Consider the following 23262-nt stretch of genomic DNA (forward strand, 5'->3'; position numbering starts at 1 on the left):
ACCTTGAACAGTATGAAAAGGCAAAATGATAGGATACTGAAAGAGGAACTCCCCAGGTCAGTAGGTGCCCAGTATGCTACCGGAGATCAGTGGAGAAATAACTCCAGAAAGAATGAAGGGATGGAGCCAAAGCAAAAACAGTACCCAGCTGTGGATGTGACTGGTGATAGAAGCAAGGTCCGATGCTGTAAAGAGCAATCTTGTATAGGAACCTGGAACGTCAGGTCCATGAATCAAGGCAAATTGGAAGTGGTCAAACAAGAGATGGCAAGAGTGAACGTCGACATTCTAGGAATCAGTGAACTAAAATGGACTGGAATGGGTGAATTTAACTCAGATGACCATTATATCTACTACTGCGGGCAGGAATCCCTTAGAAGAAATGGAGTAGCCATCATGGTCAACAAAAGAGTCCGAAATGCAGTACTTGGATGCAATCTCAAAAACGACAGAATGATCTCTGTTCGTCTCCAAGGCAAACCATTCAGCATCACGGTAATCCAAGTCTATGCCCCAACCAGTAACGCTGAAGAAGCTGAAGTTGAATGGTTCTATGAAGACCTACAAGACCTTTTAGAACTAACACCCAAAAAAGATGTCCTTTCATTGTAGGGGACTGGAATGCAAAAGTAGGAAGTCAAGAAACATCTGGAGTAACAGGCAAATTTAGCCTTGGAATACAGAATGAAGCAAGGCAAAGACTAATAGTTTTGCCAAGAAAATGCACTGGTCATAGCCAACACCCTCTTCCAACAACACAAGAGAAGACTCTACACATGGACATCACCAGATGGTCAACACCGAAATCAGATTGATTATAATCTCTGCAGCCAAAGATGGAGAAGCTCTATTCAGTCAACAAAAACAAGACCAGGAGCTGACTGTGGCTCAGATCATGAACTCCTTATTACCAAATTCAGACTTAAATTGGAGAAAGTAGGGAAAACTGCTAGACCATTCAGGTATGACCTAAATCAAATACCTTATGATTATACAGTGGAAGTGAGAAATAGATTTAAGGGCCTAGATCTGATAGATAGAGTGCCTGATGAACCATGGAATGAGGTTCATGACATTGTACAGGAGACAGGGATCAAGACCATCCCCGTGGAAAAGAAATGCAAAAAGCAAAATGGCTGCCTGGGGAGGCTTTACAAATAGCTGTGAAAAGAAGAGAAGCAAAAAGCAAAGGAGAAAAGGAAAGATATAAGCATCTGAATGCAGAGTTCCAGAGAATAGCAAGAAGAGATAAGAAAGCCTTCTTTAGCGATCATTGCGAAGAAGTAGAGGAAAAGAACAGAATGGGAAAGACTAGAGATCTCTTCAAGAAAATTACAGATACCAAGGGAACATTTCATGCAAAGATGGGCTCGATAAAGGACAGAGATGGTATGGACCTAACAGAAGCAGAAGATACTAAGAAGAGGTGGCAAGAATACACAGAGGAAGTGTACAAAAAAGATCTTCATGACCCAGATAATCATGATGATGTGATCACTCATCTAGAGCCAGACGTCCTGGAATGTGAAGTCAAGTGGGCCTTAGAAAGCATCACTACGAACAAAGCTAGTGGAGGTGATGGAATTCCAGTTGAGCTGTTTCAAATCCTGAAAGATGATGCTGTGAAAGTGCTGCACTCAATATGCCAGCACATTTGGAAAACTCAGCAGTGGCCACAGGACTGGAAAAGGTCAGTTTTCATTCCAATCCCAAAGAAAGGCAATGCCAAAGAATGCTCAAACTACCGTACAATTGCACTCATCTCACATGCTAGTAAAGTAATGCTCAAAATTCTCCAAGCCAGGCTTCAGCAATACATGAACTGTGAAATTCCAGATGTTCAAGCTGGTTTTAGAAAAGGCAGAGGAACCAGAGATCAAATTGCCAACATCCACTGGATCATGGAAAAAGCAAGAGAGTCCCAGAAAAACATCTATTTCTGCTTTATTGACTATGCCAAAGCCTTTGACTGTGTGGATCACAATAAACTGTGGAAAATTCTGAGAGAGATGGGAATACCAGACCACCTGACCTGCCTCTTGAGAAGTCTATATGCAGGTGAGGAAGCAACAGTTAGAACTGGACATGGAACAACAGACTGGTTCCAAATAGGAAAAGGAGTACGTCAAGTCTGTATATTGTCACCCTGCTTATTTAACTTCTATGCAGAGTACATCATGAGAAACGCTGGGCTGGAAGAAGCATAAGCTGGAATCAAGATTGCCGGGAGAAATATCAGTAACCTCAGATATGCAGATAACACCACCCTTATGGCAGAAAGTGAGGAGGAACTAAAAAGCCTCTTGATGAAAGTGAAAGAGGAGAGTGAAAAAGTTGGCTTAAAGCTCAACATTCAGAAAACGAAGATCATGGCATCCGGTCCCATCACTTCATGGCAAATAGATGGGGAAACAGTGGAAGACTTTAATTTTGGGGGGCTCCAAAATCAGTGCAGATGGTGACTGCAGCCATGAAATTAAAAGACACTTACTCCTTGGAAGGAAAGTTATGACCAACCTAGATAGCATATTGAAAAGCAAAGACATTACTCTGCCAACAAAGGTCCGTCTAGTCAAGGCTATGGTTTTTCCTGTGGTCATGTATGGATGTGAGAGTGGGACTGTGAAGAAGGCTGAGTGCCAAAGAATTGATGCCTTTGAACTGTGGTGTTGGAGAAGACTCTTGAGAGTCTCTTGGACTGCAGGGAGATCCAGCCAGTCCATTCTGAAGAAGATCAGCCCTGGGATTTCTTTGGAAGGCATGATGCTAAAGCTGAAGCTCCAGTACTCTGGCCACCTCATGTGAAGAGTTGACTCATTGGAAAAGACTCTGATGCTGGGAGGGATTGGGGGCAGGAAGAGAAGGGGACGACCGAGGATGAGATGGCTGAATGGCATCAGTGACTCAATGGGCGTGAATCTGAGGGAACTCCCGGAGTTGGTGATGGACAGGGAGGCCTGGCGTGCTGTGATTCATCAGGTTGCAAAGAGTCGGACACAACTGAGCAACTGAACTGAACTGGACTGTGCCACGCCAGGCCTCCCTGCCCATCATCAACTCCCCGAGCTTGCTCACACTTATGTCCATTGTAGTCGGTGATGCTGTCCAACCATCTCATCCTCTCTCATCCCCTTCTCCTCCTACCTTCAGTCTTTCCCAGCATCAGGGTCTTTTCCAGTGAGTTAGTTCTTTGCATCAGGTGGCGAAAGTTTTGGAGTTTCAGCTTCAGCATCAGTCCTTCCAATGAACACTCGGGACTGATTTCCTTTAGGATGGACTGCTTTGATCTCCTTGCTTCAAGGGACTCTCAAGAGTCTTCCAGCACCACAGTTCAAAAGCATCAGTTCTTCGGTGCTCTGCTTTCTTTATGCTCCAACTCTCACCTCCACACATGACCACTGGAAACCACGGCTTTGACTAAATGGACCTTTGTTGGCAAAGTGATGTCTCTGCTTTTTAATATGCTGTCTACGTTGGTCATAGCTTTTCTTCCAAGACGCAATCGTCTTTTAATTTCATGGCTGCAGTCACCATCTGCACTGATTTTGGAGCCCAAGGAAGTAAAGTCTGTCCCTGTTTCCACATCTATTTGCCATGGAGTGCTGGGACCAGATGCCATGATCTTAGTTTTTTGAATGTTGAGTTTTAAGCCAAGTTTTTCACTCTCTTTCACTTTCATCAAAAGGCTCTCTAGTTCCTCTTCACTTTCTGCCATAAGGATGGTATCGTCTGCATATCTGAGGTCACTGATATCTCTCCGAGCAGTCTTGATTCCAGCTTGGGCTTCATCCAGCCTGGCATTTCTCATATACTCTGCATATAAGATAAATCAGCAGGGAGACAGTGCACAGCCTTGACGTACTCCTTTCCCAGTTTGGAACCAGTCTGTTGTTCCATGTCCCGTTCTAACTGTTGCTGCTTGACGTGCATACAGATTTCTCAGGAGGCAGGTCAGGTGGTCTGGTATTCCCATCTCTCTCAGAATTTTCCACAGTTTGTTGTGATCCACACACTCAAAGACTTTGGCCTAGTCAATAAAGCAGAAGTAGATGTTTTTCTGGTATTCTCTTGCTTTCTCTGTGATCCAGCAGAGGTTGGCAATTTGATCTGTGGTTTCTCTGCCTTTTCTAAATCCAACTTGAACATCTGGAAGTTCACGGTTCATGTACTGTTGAAGCCTGGCTTGGAGGATAATTTTGAGCATCACTTTGCTAGCATGCGAAATGAGTGTGGGTCTGATAAGACCTTCCTGTATTTATTGTTAGTTCTGATCTTGTTAGCTGAAGATGTATGTTGTGGGAGTGCGTCTGGTAAAAGTATATACAGCCTTGATAAGGCCGGCGAGGGGGCACTGTCCGTCCCCCTTCTGTCTTTGTCAGAAGCTTTCTTAGTCCTTTTCACTGTAATACAATTTTCTCCACACAAAAGCTCTGCGTGATGAAGACTGGTCCCTAGTCCCGGAGATAAATTTTCTTTTTCGAAGATTACAAATCCGACATCATTCACCGTAAGCTATCAATGACATCTGTGTAACATTCTTGAAAGCACAAAATTATAAAACCAGAGAACAGATCAGGGTCTGAGGAGACGGAGGGCTGGAGGAAAGTAGACGTGGCTGTAAGAGGCCGTTGTGACGATTTGACTGCATCAGTGTCCATCTCTTGGGGTGACTTTACGGTTGGGAGAGGACTTGGTGGCATCTCTGTTACTCCTTACAGTTGCATGTGAACTTGTAATTATTACTTAGTAAAAAGCTTAATTTACAAAAGCTTGTGAGGAATGGGTTTTTAAGATTGAAAGGAGCAGAGAAGCTCTGTGAGGCAGCCTCGGGGTTGTGGGGCCCTGCGCCTGCAGAGCAGGACAGGCTCGGCCAGCAGCACGCCTCTGACTTGGGACTGCTTCTGAGACTCTGGCTCCATTCTCTCCGCTGTGTCAGGAAGGACCCTGCCGTCTGCCCTGCACGTGGTGAGGACTCTCTAGATACAGCGCTTGACCTGTGATGAGGGGTCGGTAAGCTTTAGCAAGTGTGGTCAGTTTCTATTGTCCCGTTTCTCTTCCTGAGTCTTTCCTAAACTGAATATTAGTGTATGAATTAATTCAAAATAATATATTTAAGTATGTATTGTTCTAAAAGTGTTTAGTAAATGTGTCGTAAAGCAGAATAATGACTACAAAGGTAAAGTTTATTGTCACTCCAGATCCTAACATTTCTGTGGCATGACTTGCTTCTGAAAGGGGTGCTGCAGAGAGGCCTGCCTCCTCTGGACGGTGTTCTAACTGGAGAGCACTTATGTCCTTGAGCTCCATGTACCAGCGGATCGTTACAGGGACTGCTGTGTTTGCTCTGAAACCTCAGCTGAAGGCATTTCATTCTTTAAGATTTTAATGTTGATTTTTGGGGCCTTCCCTGGTAGCTCCGCTGGTAAAGAATCTGCCTGCAATGCAGGAGACCCCGGTTCAGTTCCTCGGTCGGGAAGATCTGCTGGAGAAGGGATAGGCTACCCACTCCAGTATTCATGGGCTTCCCTGGTGGCTCAGCTAGCTGGTAAAACATCCTGCCGTGCGGGAGAGACCTGGGTTCAGTCCCAGGGGAAGATCCCCTGGAGAAAAGAGCGGCTACCCGCTCCAGTATTCTGGCCTGGAGAATTCCATGGACTCCACAGGTCGCAAAGAATCGGACACAACAGAGCGACTTTCACTTTCACTTGAGACCTCCTCAGTTTCTCTGTCTAATTGTAGCAATAGGGTTGGTAAGCACTGCTTAATTAGAACTCCATGAAGGCCGTACGCTCCCCTGTCCCCTTCTGATGACTTGCTTAATGGACAAACAGATATTTGGAATGCTTTCTTTATGAGGTATGGTTTGAGAAGAAAGCCACCAACAATTACTTAGGTGTTAAAAAGGTAAACGGAAACAGCTTATTCTGTGTGTGTATAAGCAGTTCCTGTTTAGGCTGAGTATCACGTAAAGTTTACTCTGCACACAGTATTTTGTGAGATAAAGATACCGATATAAGATCTGTATGTTCATCTTTGGACCTCGGTTGACTTAGGTGTAGCCTGTACAAGGCTGCGTGTGTGAGTGTACTGCCTCAGCTCTGTGGAAAAGGAATATGGTTTTGTTTGCTTCTAAACCGCCTTTTCTTCCGCTTTTCATTCTTCTGGACTTAAAGAATAACGGACACTCAGATGTTCCCACACTCGCTTCTCTCCTCCCTCTTCCGTTCCTAGCTCTCTGTCTGCACACACACTCTCCTTTCAGCATCTTATGAAAACGAGGCCATTTTTCTGCATAGCCAGAATACCGTGGGCACGCTGAGAACTTATTTTATTTTTTTTCACACGGAGAATGCAGATGCAGCTGCACTGCCACTCAGCACGCGCTCTGCAGCCTCAGTTCCCCAGCCGTGTGCCCGGAATCCCTCGTAGCTTCTCTCCAGCCCTTTCCGGATCAGAAGCCGGTCAGAGACCGTCCGCTTCTCTTGCCGCCTGCCTTTTTTGCTCATCTGCGTCTAGAACGGTTGCCTCTCCCCCCTTATTTTATTATTCAGTCATGACGTTAACATTTTTGAGGAATGCAAGCAAGGTGGCTTCTAGAATATACCCTGATCCTGATTTACCTGATTTGTTTCCTCATGATGAGGTTCAGATTGCAGCCTCTGGGCATGAATAGGGGTGCGAGTTATGTGACATGAGTAGGTGGTGTGTGTTATATATACATGAATAGGTGTGTCTGTGTTACATACATGAACGCTATGACATGAATAGGTGTGTGTGTGTCTGTGTTATATACATGGATGTCGTGACGTGAATAGGTGGTGTGGTATATGACATGAATTCCGTGACATGGGTAGGTGGTGTGTGTTATACACAGGGGTGGTGCTGAATCAGTCTCCTTGTGTCCCGTCACTGGAGGCTTTGAGGGTGACCGCTTTTCCTTTGAAGCCACGGCATCATGTGGGCTGATGCTTTGGTGTTTATTGGCTCCCCCAGCAGTCTCAGCATCTCGGGGTGGCCTCTGCCGGAATCAGTGGCTGCACTGGTGGTTGTGATGCTGTGATTTAAGAATTCTCTCATCCCTTGTCCACCTGTGACTGGACAAATGGACTGGGTTGTGTTGTGATTCATTCTTGTCATTAATCTTTTTTATACTCATGTAGGCTTGTGTTTGGCCAGTGGGGGCCCCTTTAGGCCGGTTCCTATATCCATTTGACAGTTTTTAAATCCTTTTTTCTTTCTGACACAACTAGATATTCCAAGCTTTCTTTGTGCTTTTCTTATCTCTGACTTGGAACAAGCCGTTCCAAGAAACCAGGATCTGGATACAGGCCCATTCATCGTGTTCTTGCTTCTAGGCCCTTTCTTCAAGATCCCAAGGGGGCTGCTGAACCCTGATCATGTATGGCCGTCCATAGCCATACCACCCTGAACGCACCCGATCTCGTCCAAACACACTGCCGTAGACACAGGGCTTCCCAGGTGGCTCAGTGGTGTGGATTCCGCCTGCCAAGCCCTGGGTTTGATCCCTGGGTCGGGAAGATCCCCTAGAGTACGACATGGCAACCCACTCTCGTCTGGAGAATCCACTGGACAGAGGAGCTCTGAGGGCTACAGTCCCTGGGGTCACACGGAGTCGGACACGACTGAGGCACCGAGGGCTGGAAGCACATCCACATACACGCAGGAGCACTCAGTCACCCGGAACTGACACGCGGCTTCAGTCTTCCGGCGAGCGCCAGCCGCACGCAGCTCTCGGGGAGGGGGGCAGTCGCGCCACCCCCAGTGCCCCTCCACCGGCCCGAGTCCCCACGCCTCCGTGTCCCCTCGGCGCCGGGCGGTGGCCGAACCCGCACCGGGGCTGGAGCCCGAGCCGCCATCCGAGAACTGCGGCTGCACCCGGGGCCCGCCCCGTGATGGGATCGGCGGCGGCTCACCGCCCTTGTACACAGGGACACCGCGGGCCCTGTCTGGGATGGCGTCGTGGTGCGGAGTCAGGGCTGAGCCCCGGCGCTCGTCTTGCTGTCACTGGCGCTGCTGGACCGGAGGAGGTGCGGGCCGGGCTCTGGGAAGCCCCCGTTGGCCTTGGTTGTGGGGGTGATGGCACGGTCAGTCTGCTGTGATGAAGGGCTGTGGAGGCGAGATTCCTGCTAGGAGGCTGGCCTGGGCCCTCTGAGGTTCGGGACCCGGAGATGGCGTGATTTTCGATGCCTGGCCACACTGAGAACCGCCGCTGTAGACTACATCCTTTGTTTACCATGTTTATTTGCTGCTGGCGTGCAGTTCCTGTCTGTGTCCACCTGATAGAGCCTAGTTAACATCCGTAACTTGCTGTTTGAGGTTGGTTGGTTGTTTTGAATGATGTGTTTTTTTTAAGATTTTTTTTTTTTTAATGTGGACCATTTTTAAAGTCTCCCCTGAATTTGCTACAGTACTGCTTCTGTTTTCCCACACAAAGCGTGTGGGATCTTCACTCCTCAACCAGGAATCAGACTCTACCCCTGCGCTGGGTGAAGGAGTAATGAGCCACTGGGCCGCCAGGGAAGTCCCGCTGGAGGTTAAGTGTGGTCCAGAGGAAGTGCTGGAGCCGCTCCGGAGACACCGTCTCTCGTTGGTCTGGGACTTGCGTTTTGGAAGACAGCTGGGCTGGGCTGCGTCTTGCATACCTCCCTTTGCAGTAAAGCTTCATCTCAGTTTGGTTCAACATTATCTTGGAAACAGTTCTCCCCTGGGTGATAATCAGAATCACCGCATGGGAGTGACTGAGTGGAACCAGCTCACGTGCCCTTACAGACATGGGCTAAAGAGAGCCCCCGGCTGCCCTGTTCTGTGTCACAGGGTATTTGTTCAGTTGAGGCAAAATTAAACGGCCGCTAAGCGGGTGTCATTGTGCTGAGTTATCTCCTGGTGACCCTACTGTTTACCCTTCGCTCTTTCTTCACATGTCTGACCAGGAGGGTCTGGGTGAAATAGCCGTGTCAGTTCAGTGTGGTCACAAGCAAATGCATATGAAGGGTTCAGCTCTCTCGGACGGGGCCTCCCTCGCCAGGGTTCCAGGTGCGCCTGTGTTCCCCGCAGTGTAGCAGAGCGACCGCCCCCTTTGTGGCTCGTCCAGGTTGGAGGTTGGAGGCAGCATCGCTGTCCCTGGGACAGCCCCGATCCTGCTGCAGTTAGAGCTCAGCCCTCTCCGCTCAGTGGTCCTCTCCTTCTGTCCGGGGGCCGCCCGGCGGTCCTCTCCCTCTGTCTGAGGGCTGCTCAGTGGTACCCTGCCTTTGTTTGAAGGCCAGTGTGTTCTGCCCCTAGGACTAACCTACTTTTGATAGGCCAGTTGTTTTTTGTTTCGTTTTAAACTTGTGAGATTTTAGTTCCCTGACCAGGAATTGAACCAGGGCTGTGGAAGTGACTGTGCCGAGCTCTGCCTGCTGGCTGCTTGGGGATTCCCACGACAGGCTGAGCTTTTGGTGTGCTAGGATCTTGTCATACAAGAGGACAGACACTATGATTGGAAATAAATTTATTCTGGAAAATTTCTATTCTCATACCAACTATAGCAACCTATGTCTCATTCTAGCTATTAAAATAATTAAGCTTATCTAAGAAAAATCATAAATGATAATCTTTTCAAGTAAACTGTGTATACCTTTTATCCAGTGAGCTAGTGCCTTAAGAAAGTGAACATAAATATCTGTGGGAGGAAACTAGAATTAATTTAGCATATTTACTTTTATCATCAGCTCATACATAAATATTTCCTACTTAAAGTTATATAGAAAGCAAACTCATGAAAATAAACATTTAATTCACTTTTTAACAATGTCTAAAATACGAGGCTGTCTAGAAAAATCAGTGTCGCTTCACCTTGAAGTCCTTCTAAGGACACTTTGCAAACACATGGATATGGCTAACAGCCTGCCTCAGAGCTGAGGTGGTTTATGAGGTGTTTGCATTGGGAAGGAGGCAGGGAAGCGTCAGGGGTTAGTTTGATTGGGGGGCAGCAGCTGCGGCGTGACTGCAGAGTGTGCCGTGCGTGCGTTCCGGGCGTGCCGTGCGCTGGCCTGGGGTACTCAGCGGGGTAAGCATGACCACAGTCCCTGTTAGGACAGTGTCATCAGAAAGCAGCACTGTCTCCCCAGCCCCAGCTCTCGCAGCCCCTGACCTGCTCTGTGTCTCTCTAGTGGTTCGTTCTGGACGTTTTATATCAATGGAGTAAGAGAGTGTGTGCGTGTGTGTGTGCGCGCGCGCGCCGCGTGCACCTGGCGCATTTTGCTCAGCATTGTTTACCAGGCTCCCGCGCTTGTCGGTCTTTACCAGGGCACACTCCATTCGGAATATCATGGATGTGTCATTTTTGCTTTCCCAGCCCGCTGGTGGCCGTTTGGCTACCACGGATAACGCTACTGTGGATGCTGGTGCAGAGCCTTCGTGTGGACGCGCCTCGTTCCTCGTCCGGCGCGGGGCGGGGTTGCCGGGCGCCGCTCGCGCGGCGGCTGCGTGTGTGGCGCCCCGGCCGCGGAGCGCGGGGGCTCCTGCCGCCGCACGGCCTCGCCGGAGGCTGCTGTCGCCTGACGGCAATTACAGCCTTCCTGGTGGGAAGTGGCATCTCAGTAGGGCTTTAAGTGCTGTTTTCCTTGCGCCTCTAAGTCAAGGGCAGATGAAGATTATGGAAAACTTGTTCATATAAATACACGACGTGTAAAGTCTCGCTTTCTGCCTGGGACTTGGCGCTGGCGCCCTGGTGTGGCGTGCGGAGGCTGCTGCGCGCCGGCTCGAGAGCGGGCCGTGCCGCGTCTCCGTGCGCCTGCGGCTCTGTTGCGCCTGCCCGCCCCCGTGTCCCTGCAGGGCCGTGGACTCCGGGCCCTGGCACTGCGCCGCGGGCCGGAGTCCAGGTCAGGAAACACCTGCTTAGTCCTGTAGCTACACCTGATAAAAGGATGTCAACAGCCGTGAAGTGGTAGAACTTGGGTCTCATCATCTGGGAGGCTCATTGATCACCATCTCGCCAGCAGCACTTCAGTGCTCTTAATTTAGCGGCCTTAACCTTCATTTCTGATACACGCATGTGACCGATTTTTGTCCGGACTCCACTGGTCGGAGGTAACGTGACCCTGTAACCCAGCTCTGGAAGCTGCTAGCGAGTCGGTGCGCTGCGGGCCTCCTGTCCTCGCCTTTCACTGAGACGCGGGAACCGCCTGCCTCTCCTTCCGAAGCCGGCCTTCCCGCCGCTGCTCCCGGGCGGGCTCTGTGCTGCCCCCTGGTGGCCCCTCCGGCCGCGCCCAGAGGTCTGCAGGCTGCGGGCCGGCGCCTGGGCGCTGAGCCCGACGGCAGGGCGCCCCCTGGCGCTCTCACGCGCGCCGGCGGTTCCCTGCTCTGAGCTGCGCAGGTTCGGCGACAGTGCGTCTCAGCGCCGCTGGAAACGCTGTCTGGGGAGCCACTCTCGGTGAGGGCTGCTGCTGTTGCTATTTGACCTTAATGCTTGGGGTAGAAAATGGAATGTGTGTATTTAGAGACATAAATCAGTCCAGATGGGTAGCCTACCGTTCACTTTCCACTGTTGATCTTTTCTAGCTTCATCGTGTATACAGTTTCTGTTAAACATGATTTTTAAATTCTCCACACATTATAGAGTTAAGGGGTAAAAAAAATCATGCTCAGATTTGAAGATTCTTAGTTTAAAAGTGGGTGAACATCTTATGGAAATATCTGTAAACAAAGTAGTGGAATTTTTTTTAAATTTGTTCTTGAATTTAGGAATATTTTGAAGTAATCAGTGAGGTGAAGTTTGTTCTGAAAATATATTCCTGATTATACTTCTGTGTAATGATCTGCATATTGTTATAAGGTCGTTTCTAAGCAAGTTTTACTTTTATTCTTTTCCTTTCTCTTCCTGTCTTATGTGTATTACGGGTGTATTCAAGATGTGTGTGCACACACTCGTGTGTCTGCCCATGTGCGTGCATGTCTTGTGAACATCATTACAGTATGCTGCTGCTCTTTGCACTCAGTATTGCGTGGAGCACATTTTCTCCTGTTGTTAAATAGCTTAGGAGAGCATGCATTCTTCATTGTGGCTGTACCATTGCTTCCTTTCTTGTTGCCTATAATTGAGTAACGGTCAGTCTCCTTCATGCAGCTCTTTTTTTCTCTCTTAAACTCTTAACTGTGGAGTAAATTGCCAAGAGAAACAGTCTTAGTGAAGAGGACGTGAATGGCTTTACGGCTCTCAAGATGTTTTTCCACGTTTTTGTTCAGAAGAGTTATGCTTTAGAATGCTGTCAAATCCTCCTACTCAGGGCTTCCCTCTTAACCCTCGTGCTGGGAGCAGAGGTGAGAGAGACGGGACCTGCTCCCTGGCGCTCAGGTGAATGGAGAGGACACGTAAACCCCTGCGTGAAGGGCGCACAGGGTGGACACCGAGTCCCCCTGAGTCTGAGGGAAGACCCAGGGTCCCCGGACAGTAGCAGCCTGAAAGGGAGGCAGAGTGTGGGAAAACACGACTTGAAGTTCGAACGGTCATGCTTGCGCTTCTTTCCTGCATCTGATGTCTGTCTGTCATTTCCAGAGCATTTTTCTTGCCTGACTAGCTGACTCAGTTTCTGCCAACTGCATGACGCAGTAGAAGGAGCGCACGGATTGGGACCGACCATTTGCTTTTCGGAGCTTCAGCTTCCTCACGTGAAGAGCGTGAGTGATGCTTCCTTCTGAGCTTTAAGGGTGATAAAAGGTGTGTGTTATCTCCAGTCTTATTTCAGAACAGCTTTGAAATGGAAGAGCTGGTATGTTAGTAAAAAGTACTCAGCACAGCATCTGAGTCACCACTGGTTTTCTGATGGCCGTCATCAAGCATGCAGCTTCGGACAGGCCCCTGCCCTCCTGTCAACACTGCTGAGTGTTCAGTGCCCTGGTCCCCACCTCCAAGTCAAACCTAGGTCCTAACCTCCAGAGTCAAGCTCACGCTTCCGTCATTACAGTGAGTGGTAGGTCAGCTCCTTTCCTTCCTTCAGCCCCTGTTTGTTGCCAGGCGCTGTGTCTGGTGCAGGGAATGCGAAGGTACCTCCAAAGATGCCCTTGCCCTTGGGGTCTCACTGTCTCACCTGGGAGCCAGTGCCCATCCTGCGGCCAGCCAGTCTGTGGTCCTTAGCCAGCTGCTCACTAGCCTCGTCTGAGGAGCTGTGTGAAGACGCCGTGGCCTGTGGCCCCTTCAGGTAGTGGGTCAGGACGCAGCACACGTGTCACTGAGTCTATTGTGCTCATCATTTCACAGGGTCGCGTGTCCAGTCTTAAACTCACACACTGTGCTGTGTCAGTAACATCTCAGTAAAACTGGAAAAGAAGCAGATTTCATGCACGTGCGAACAGCACTCTGTGGGGAGCTGGCCTCCCTCTGTGGGAAGAGCGAGCTGGAAAGGGGGTCAGAGGGCGGCACTCGGACCAGCAGCAGGACGTGCCTGCACGTGGGGGTGCGGGAGGCCGCCTGGCGTGGGGAGAGCGGAGCTCTGCCGTGGCTGCTCCAAAGGGAGAGACGCAGGCTGTGAAGCTGGACTGAGCGGTGGAGCCAGCTAGTCACACGTGCTCCCCTTTTTAAGGAGTTTAGGCTTCACAGTGCAGAAGATGTGGCCGACTTTATGGGAGCGTGAGATGGTGGCATCTCTGATTTGGAAACATCAGTTTCCAAATAGTCCCCAGTTTATAACATCTTCAGAAGTTACTCCACATGGATTTAAGGTAATATTAAAAAAAAAGCATAGTATTCTTATATTCTTGGGGGGTGTGGAGCCTTTTGTAAACTTGGGAGGAATTGCAGGCATTGAAGAGAACATTAAGATTAACAGGTTTTACCAAGTAAATATTCAATATTTAGACCTTCTCTGCAATATAATATTCAGTTCAGTCAGTTTAGTCACTCAGTCATGTCCAATTCTTTGCGACCCCATGGACGGCAGCACGCCAGGCTTCCCTGTCCATCACCAACTCCCGGAGCTTGCTCAAACTCATGTCCATTGAGTCAGTGATGCGATCCAACCATCTCATCCTCTCTCGTCCCCTTCTCCTCCTACCTTCAGTCTTTCCCAGCATCAGAGTCTTTTCCAGTGAGTCAGTTCTTCACATCAGATGGTCAGAGTATTGGAGCTTCAAGCATCAGTCTTTCCAATGAATATTCAGGGCTGATCTCCTTCAGGATGGACTGGTTTGATTTCCTTGCAATCCAAGAGACCCTCAAGAGTCTTCTCCAACACCGCAGTTCAAAAGCATCAATTCTTTGGCGCTCTGCTTTCTTTATGGTCCAACTCTCACATCCATACGTGACTACTAGAAAAACCAAAGCTTAGACTAGACCTTTGTCAGCAAAGTCATGTCTCTGCTTTTTAATATGCTGTGTAGGTTGGTCATAGCTTTTCTTCCAAGGAGTAACTGTCTTTCAATTTCATGGCTGCAGTCACCGTCTGCAGTGGTTTTTGAGCTCAAGGAAATAAAGTCCGCCACTGTTTCCATGTTTCCCCGTCTATTTGCCATGAAGTGATGGGACTAGATGCCATGATCTTCGTTTTTTGAATGTTGAGTTTTAACCCAGCTTTTCCACTCTCCTCTTTCACTTTCTTCAAGAGGCCCTTTAGTTCCTCTTTGCTTTCTGCCATAAGGGTGGTGTCATCTGAATATATGAGTGTACTGATATTTCTCCCAGCAATCTTGATTCCAGCTTATGCTTCATCCAGTCCAGCGTCTCTCATGATGTACTCTGCATATAAGTTAAATAAGCAGAGTGATATTATTCATCCTTGACATACTCTTCCCAGTTTGAAACCAATCTGTTGTTCCATGTCTGGTTCTAACTGTTGCTTCTGGGTGTGCATACAGATTTCTCAGGAGGTAGATAAGGTGGTCTGGTATTCCCATCTCTTGAAGAATTTTCCAGTTTGTTGTGATCCACACAGTCAAAGGCTTTAGCGTAGTCAGTGTAGTAGAAGTAGATGTTTTTCTGGAATTCTCTTGCTTTTTCTGTGATGCAACGGATGTTGGCAATTTGATCTCTGGTTCCTAATATAATATTACATTCCAAATAAAGTAGAAAGTCCAAAGATAAGCTGGAAAAAGGTATTTGATGATGAAATGACACCTAATATATAATGAAATCTTACAAATCAAGAAATAAAAAAGGAAAGGTGATCATCTCACAGAGAAATGTAAGCCAGAGATATGAGCCAGCAGTTTTCTGAGGGAAAAATACAAATATTTGCTAGACATATGAAAATATGCCCATCGTCATTAATCAGAGAAATGTGCAGTCTGAACAAGGGAAGGTTTTTAACTTCCAGACTGGATAACAGATGATGAAAAGTGCATGATGTCTAATATGGACCAAAAATGTGGGGAAACAGGCACCCTTGGCAACACTGCAGGGGCGGGGGGTTGTGGGATGGAAGCTGCCCCACCCTTCTAACGAGCAGATCCGTGTCGGTTTCTCAGAACTGCACATGTGGCTGCCCTTGGGCCCAGCAGCCCCGCAGTGACAGTCCTCCCTGGAGAAATGCAGGGTGGTGGTGTGTTTGCAGCGCCACAGGGCAGGAGGCGGTGCGAGTGTCTACTCCGGGGCGGCGGGGAGTACAGTGTTCGGTGAGAATACGTTCCAAACCATGGACGCTGTTTGGGGAGCAGGAGGGCGACAGGGTGCTTTCGACTAAGAACTTCCTAATGTTGGGAAATTTTAAGAACCGCCCCCCCGCCGCCTTCCGCCGCCGTGGTGTAACATTTCTGTATGAAACTACCTCTCGTGAAAAACAGCAGCAAAGGAAAGCAGTCCTATGATGGATGCGGAGGGTGGGGAAGAAGCTGCAGCCAGGAAAAGCAGAGGGTTACTGGCCTTGTTCAGGGGTGAGAAGTGGTGGAGTCTGAGCTGGAATGGAGGTGAGCAGACCAGGAGGCTAGACTCGAGGGGCAGTTCAGGAGTGGAGTCTGTACATGGCTCCCTGTGGACCAGAGGAGAGAGCTTGCTCAGAGATGACGCTGAAGTCTGCAGTCGTTTCGTTGAGTAAATGACCGTGACCTTCTCAAAACCAGGAAAAGCAGGACAAGGAGCCTCCTCTGAGTAGGAGATGATGAGCACCTTGAATGGAGATCCTCGGTGAGCATCTGAGTGATAAACTGGTTGGGCTACCTGAGCTCACCCCGGCCTGTGGGTACCATTTATGCTCTCTTATCAAGGCTTATTGTTCCTAACGTTTCGTTCCACTCCCGTCTGTTGGGCAGTGGTAGTGACACTTAACAGTGTGAAAGCGGCCATCTCTCAGTGGGATGCTGAAAGCAGCCGTCTCTCAGTGGGATGCTGACGGTCGTTCTCCGTCTGCCTCCAGAGCGCTCACCTGGCCATGATCGACACCCTCATGATGGCTTACACCGTGGAGATGGTCAGCGTGGAGAAGGTGGCTGCCTGTGCGCAGCAGTACTCGGCCTTCTTCCAGGCCACAGACCTGCCCTACGACATCGAGGACGCCGTCGCGTACTGGATCAACAAGGTGGGTGCGCCCCTGGGTAGCAGCGGTCTTAGAGCCATGGACGCCGTGCCTCCCTGCTCTGTGCTGAAAGTCTGCTCCCACAGAGCTGGCTGTGACGTCGTGACCCCGAGTGTGCTGCTGTTCGGAGGTCCTGAAGGCTGGCCCTCAAGTGGGAGCGGGGTTGCTCTCTTCATGAGAGACCCCAAGCGCCCCTCACCCCTTCTGAGGAAGAGGGGCCAGGCTCGCCAGGCCCAGTCTGCTGGCGCCTTGGACTTCCCAGCCTCCGGAACCCAAGAAATAGGTTTCCGTTGCTCACAGGCCTCCTGCCTCTGGTGGTGGTGGTGTAGCCGCCTGATCAGACTAAGACAGACTCCATGACTCTCTTGTTTTAAGTCAAAGTGAGAATTAAAGTCACGCAGCCTTAACAGCTCCCATTCCCTTTAGACTTGAAGTTGAAATGGTGGAGAGAGCTTTCATGTATTCCGCAATATCCATCGTTACAGTCTATGATGAACCGAGTTGATATCAGACTAGTACAAAATTCAGAGCACTCCGAAGCAGGGAATGTACTCTGTGGGTGCTCCGTAAACTTTTTTTGCATGCAGGAATGAAAGAAGTTTCTCATATTGCCAATTAGATGATTTTTAGGTTTGCTTGAGTGACATGTGAAGACCATAAATAAATAATGTAGTTAGAAAGGCTTGTGCCATAAAGCTGAGCCTTAGAGAAGGAAAGGGAAGCTGGCAGGTGGCAGACCTGAGTTGGCCTGCAGGCCTCGCTGGCCTCTCGTTGGCTTCTGGGCCTCGAGGCAGTTGGATGAGGCCGTGGCTCTGCCGGTTCCGGGAAGCTGGGACCCTGACCTCAGTGCAGACCACAGTGAGCTCGTGCCCTCAGTGGAAGTGAGCATGTCGACCATGGTGGGTCTGAAGCAAATTTTCAGCCCTGCCCACACTCACTGGATCACTGGGGACCATCTCAGCGCCGTCATCCCCCAAACCACACATGAAGTAGGTTTCCTTCAAACTGGCAACCGAGGCTCACGGATACCAACAAATTATTAAAGTCCTAGCTTGTAAATGGGGGATTCTGAGTCAGAGCCAGCTCATTTCTGCTTCTGCTGTCTCTCAGGAAGAGTGTTTTACACAGCTGAGTGAGTCGATGCTCTGAGATCTGGCATGCAGTAACCTCACACACCAAAGCAAGTCTGTGTGTTGTTAATTCCTTGTAACGCTTCGGGTAGAGTCATGGGTAGAGAAGACTGTTAGTTAACTGTTAACCAAGTTTCAGTTCAATTCAGTCACTCAGTCGTGTCCGACTCTTTGCAACCCCATGAATTGCAGCACGCCAGGCCTCCCTGTCCATCACCAACTCCCGGAGTTCACTCAAACTCATGTCCATTGATTCAGTGATGCCATCCAGCCATCTCAGCTTCTGTCGTCCCCTTCTCCTCCTGCCCCCAATCCCTCCCAGCATCAGGGTCTTTTCCAATGAGTCAGCTCTTTGCATCAGGTGGCCAAAGTATTGGAGTTTCAGCCTCAGCATCAGTCCTTCCAATGAACACCCAGGACTGATCTCCTCCAGAATGGACTGGTTGGATCTCCTTGCAGTTCAAGGGACTCTCAAGAGTCTTCAACACCACAGTTCAAACACATCCATTCTTTGGTGCTCAGCTTTCTTCACAGTCCAACTCTCACATCCATACATGACCACAGGAAAAACCATAGCTTGACTAGATGCACCTCTATTGGCAAAGTAATGTCTCTGCTCTTGAATATGCTGTCTAGGTCATTCATAACTTTCCTTCCAAGGAGGAAGCGACTTTTAATTTCATGGCTGCAGTCACCATCTGCAGTGATTTTGGAGCCCCAAAAAATAAAAGTCTGACACTGTTTCCACTGATTCCCCGTCTATTTCCCATGGAGTGATGGGACCAAGTCACCATAAATTAAAACCCGTCAGTCCTTCTTTTAAGCACAGAACTGAATTTCAAGCAGCAGAATTAAAGAACCTGCTGACTTAGTTACAGTGGTTGACAATGGCATTCACATTTTGCCATTATCAGTTAATTTGAGCATTTATTTACTGTTGTTGGAATGACCGTAACATCAGTAACTCAAAATCCAAAATTATCTAAACTATTCTCAAGAAATATTTTATGCACTCAACAGATTGTGTCTTAGTCATCTTGAATTATAGGCTGTTTGAGCAATCTGATAAGTTAGACCTTCTCCTTGAGAAGTTCCTATATACAAAAGTTTTTCATGTATTTTAACTGTGACCTGTGACCACTCTAAACCCCACTCATGATCCAGGGACATGCCTAGGAAATCACAGGTTAAGAATTTAATCCAAACAAAGTGTTTTCTACTGATAATGAAAACATTAATTTTGAGGAAAATAGTTTTCACTTATTAGCCCTAAAAGAGATTGTGAAAATTTTTACAGAAAAATAGTTGTCTTGTTTCCTAAGCAAAAGGAGAAGAGGGCAGGAGAGGATGAGATGGTTGGATGGCATCATCAATTCCATGCACCCGAGTTTGAGCAAACTCCAGGAGATGGTGAAGGACAGAGAAGCCTGGCGTGCTGCAGTCCATGGGGTCGCAGAGAGTCAGGCGTGGCTGAGTGACTAAGCAACGGCGAGCATCAGCGCTGAGGTTGGCAAGCGCCTTTCTCCTAGGCGCTCCAGCTGGCCCCTGACATGTAGTAGGTACTCAACAAGTATTTGGTAAAGTAATGAATTAATTTAAACACCTGTAAATACTGTAAAATACTTTTTTCTGGTTGAGAAAATGAAGTTCTCTTCATTTGAGTGGCACTCATATTTGACATCAGAGACCTGAACACAGGCATTTTAAGGTATGTGTAATTTTATTGTTATATTTGACTATAAATTAAAATTAATGTTTTTATATTTTAAGGTAAATGAACATTTGAAGGATATAATGGAACAAGAACAGAAATTGAAAGACCATCACGCAGTGGAAACTCTAGGAGGTCAAAAGGTACATACATGTTCCTAAGGGGGAAAAAGTGCCTTTATGAGAGCCTGTGTTCACAGGTGTGTGCTGTTTGGGGAAATGTTCATGGCTGTGCTCATCAGATCATTTTTGGTGGTCTTAACTGTGCCCTAGGGAGCCTTGCCGTGACTGCCAGGCAAGCAGAAGTGCAGAATGGAGGTCAGCTGGATGATGGTGTTTAGGGAAGATTGTTAACGATTAGAGCTCAATTTCTGAGGTTCTTTTGGCAAAAATAATGGTTCTGCCTTAGTTTGGTAGAGTTATGAAACAAGAAAACAGTTTCTAATGTATCAGCCTTATAATGACTTGTAATAAGACCAGCCTCTAAAATTATTCTGGGAATTGTAAGCTGTAACATGGTTATTCTGTGAAGGAAGAAGAAACACTGATGTGGATTTATTATTTAAAAATTCTTGAACAGGCTTTTAGAGGTTTCTTCTCTGAAGACGTGTGTGTTTGTTGTGTACTGAAACCTAGAGTATATCTCCTGCAATATAGTATATCTTACACTTTCTAAAATATGTTATAGGGAGAGCCCTTGAAACTCACTGTCCAGCATTTCAGTTGAGGTATAAGAAGTTCTGTTATTCAGAGACTTCATTTTCCATTTGGGTTATTTTGAGCATCTTCATTATTATGCTGCACTTCTCTTCATTTTGGACAAAGGCTGCTGGCCGCTGATGCTCTGTAACAGGAGGGGCAGGGAGGGCCGGTTTGTGTGTAACCAGCCTTGCTAGGAAGGTTCTGCCAAAGACCAGCAGCCTTGCCTGAATTTGGTGTTGGGATCGCCCTGGCCCGCTCTCGCCCTCCTGCTCCTGCGGCCGACCTTTCCCTAGTGGAGGTGGGGCCCCCCGCTGCCTGCCCCAGCCCGGCCCGGCCCGGCCCCCAGCCCTTTCCCTTACTGCCCCCGCACTCTCTCCCTCCCTCAGGAGTAGAAACCCTGGCCTTGGAGACAGATCTACTCCTGCCCGCTGTCTTGCTCCTGGCTTTGATCAGCCCCATCCCGAGTCCCAGGGCTCCCGCGGAGACCCGTTGGTCACGTGCCGTGGCTTGGTGCTGTAGTGCTGCACGCACGTTATGAGCTACACGGCTTTCTGTGATCACAGAGGATCCAGTAAACGTCGTTTCTGTGGAAACTGCTCTGTGTTCCGGTCAGCTGCAGATGGAGGTGGTGTTCAGTTGCTAAGTCATGTCCTACTCTGTGACCCGGTGAGCTGCAGCACGCCGAGCTTTCCTGCCCTTCGCTGGCCTCTAAGAAAGGCAAACTGTGTGGGGTCCATACACAGCTGGGCACCGCTCTGACTTCCCGGCGCTTGGTCCCATGGAGCTGCACTTGCACACTTCACAGCCAGGATTTGGTGAGCGAGTGAGCGAGTGAACCGGTGCAGCTCACTTAGGCATCTGGCTTACTGCGCGTTCTTACTCAGCACGAGCACAGCGTTTGTGCCTTCATTTCCTTTTCTTGCCTTTTATTTTTGTGTTAATTTTTTACTGAAGTTGATTTACAGTGTTGTGTTAAATCCTGCTGTACAGCACGGTGACTCCGTCATACACACGCACACGCTTTTTCTATTATTTCCATTATGGTTCATCACAGGATCTTGCATACTCAGGCCCCTGTGCTGCGCAGGAGGACCTTGTTCCTCCCCATCCTGCCTGTGATAGTCTGCATCTGCCAACCCAGACCCCTAGGCCACCCCTCTGCCCCCCATCCCCTTGGCAACCACAGGTTAGTTCTCTGTGTCTGTGAGTCCGTTTCTGCTTCATAGATTGATTTGTGCCGTGTGTTAGGTTCAGTACCTTCATTTTCAAATGAATTTTATCCTTGTTCCCATTGTTAAGATGTGTGGGAAGCCGTTCATTTCGCGCGTCTTACCGCACAGGTGTCATGAAGAAACACATGGCCAAACGCAGATGCGGTTAGGGAGTCTTGCTCTTACCTGTCAGTGGGAGTTTCAGCATTTGAACCGTATGGCTAGAAACAGAATCACTTTATTCTTGATTTTCATTCTTGCAAAGCAAATGCTTCACCCTTTGCTCCTTTTAGGGAAGAGAGGTCAAGTGGTTTGCTCTTTCTCCCTGCTGTACCGTGGGTAAGAGGCTGCCGTGCCCTTTGCCCCCTCAGCTCCTGCTCACAAGGCAGGAGCCAGGTCCCCAGCCCTGGGCTCTGTCACTTCCCCCATGGATGGAGCCTGGGCTGCTGGATGGGGACTGTCTGATCTCCTGTCCTGTCCAGCGATTCTCTGCTCAGATGTTCAGTAGCGTTCATTTTATGAAGCTTCTTTCTGCATCTATCTTCTGGGTAAAATACATGCTCTGTTGAGGGATACTTGTACTGTATATTATTAGTGTTGGACCAAAATTTAAATTCCAAAGCCATTTCAGTAGATTATTAGACCATCGTCTGACCATCTATTTCTGATTGTTGGACTGGGCGGTGCTTTAAGAGGGAGGCGTTTTAAATAGTGTCCTAGGAAAATATTTTGATTAAACAGGTTGCTGATGTTATTTTCTTTATTTTCTTTCAAGTTTCTCTTTTGGCCTCTGCTACTCCTTTTGATTCTAAAGTGTGAATTTCAGATAAATAATTTTTTGGTATAAGCTGCATGAGCATCTTGTATTTTTATTTGCAAAATCTGGCAGCCCTACTTTAACAATCTCTAGGGGTTAAGCGACATGAAGTCCAGTGTTCACTCTCCTAAGGAGCTTGTCCCGAGTGCTGTGGGAAGTGGGCCCTGGTCTTGATCCAGGAGAGTCCTGCCACTGCCCTTCCCAGGGCCCTTCACTACCCTGGGCCTTATCTCCTGTGTCTGCAAAAACTCAAAGTTTGGATGAGTGGCTCCTAAATTCTGTTACTAAAGTGATGCTCAGTTTACATGTAGTAAATGTAAGGGACTCGAAAGGGTAATGGAAATAGTGAGTAGTTGGCTATCATAAACTTTCATATATATATATATATTTAAATATTTTAAAAATTCAAAGACGGCACCATGACTTTTTTTTCTCCAAGGAATATTTTATAAAGATGATTTGGTCTGAAGTAACTTATATATGAGTTAGATAACCTAATACCATGATTTTAATCTTTATCTAAGAGGACTGTAAAAATCAGATTTAACAGCTTTGTAAATCAGTCTTGTGCATTTGGACACAGACCCTACAAAGATTTGGATTGGTGTGGACTTAATAGAACTTGCTAAGTTAAGGACATTTATTTTGAAATATTTCAGACTTAGAAAAAGTTGCCAGCATTGCCTGCAAGAACCCTGTATGCCCTTTTTGTAACATTTTGTAGCATTTCATGTGCTTGCATGTGTGCCCTTGTGTTACATGTTGCACGCACAAACATAGATGTGTATACATTTTTCTGAAACATTTGAAACAAGGTTGCATATGTCATGGCCCTTCGCCCCTTAATACTTTGGTGTGTATTTCCTAAGAACAAAGCTATTCACTTACACAGCCCCAGGACAGGTAACTGAGTGTCAGTATTGTGCTTGGATCAGACTTACAGCCTGTGTTTTAGTTTTGTCAGTCATCCCAATTGTATCGATACTTTATGCTTTTTTCTAGACTGGGATCTAGGCTGAGATCATATAGTGGATTTAATTGTGTATCTTTTTTGTTTTGAATCTGGAACCGTCCCTCGCTTTTCTTTTTTTGTGACCTTAACATTTTTGAAGAATACAGGGCATTTTCATACAGTATCCTTCAATTTGATATTTTTACTGGCATTTCCTTGCAGATAGATTAAGCTATTC

General features: G+C 47.9%; 1 protein-coding gene across 2 annotated transcripts in view; it reads left to right on the forward strand.

Moving 5' to 3' along the window:
• Positions 1-23262, forward strand: part of CAMSAP2 (calmodulin regulated spectrin associated protein family member 2) — a 96923-nt gene that overhangs the window by 43422 nt on the left and 30239 nt on the right. For both annotated transcript variants that reach the window (XM_052653600.1, XM_052653601.1), the window contains exons 3-4: positions 16344-16505; positions 19403-19486. In XM_052653600.1, coding sequence (XP_052509560.1) covers positions 16344-16505; positions 19403-19486 — 246 coding nt within the window. The remainder of the gene's footprint in view (positions 1-16343; positions 16506-19402; positions 19487-23262) is intronic.

Source organism: Budorcas taxicolor, chromosome 16 (genome assembly GCF_023091745.1).
Source record: "Budorcas taxicolor isolate Tak-1 chromosome 16, Takin1.1, whole genome shotgun sequence".
Taxonomy (NCBI): Eukaryota; Metazoa; Chordata; class Mammalia; order Artiodactyla; family Bovidae; genus Budorcas; species Budorcas taxicolor.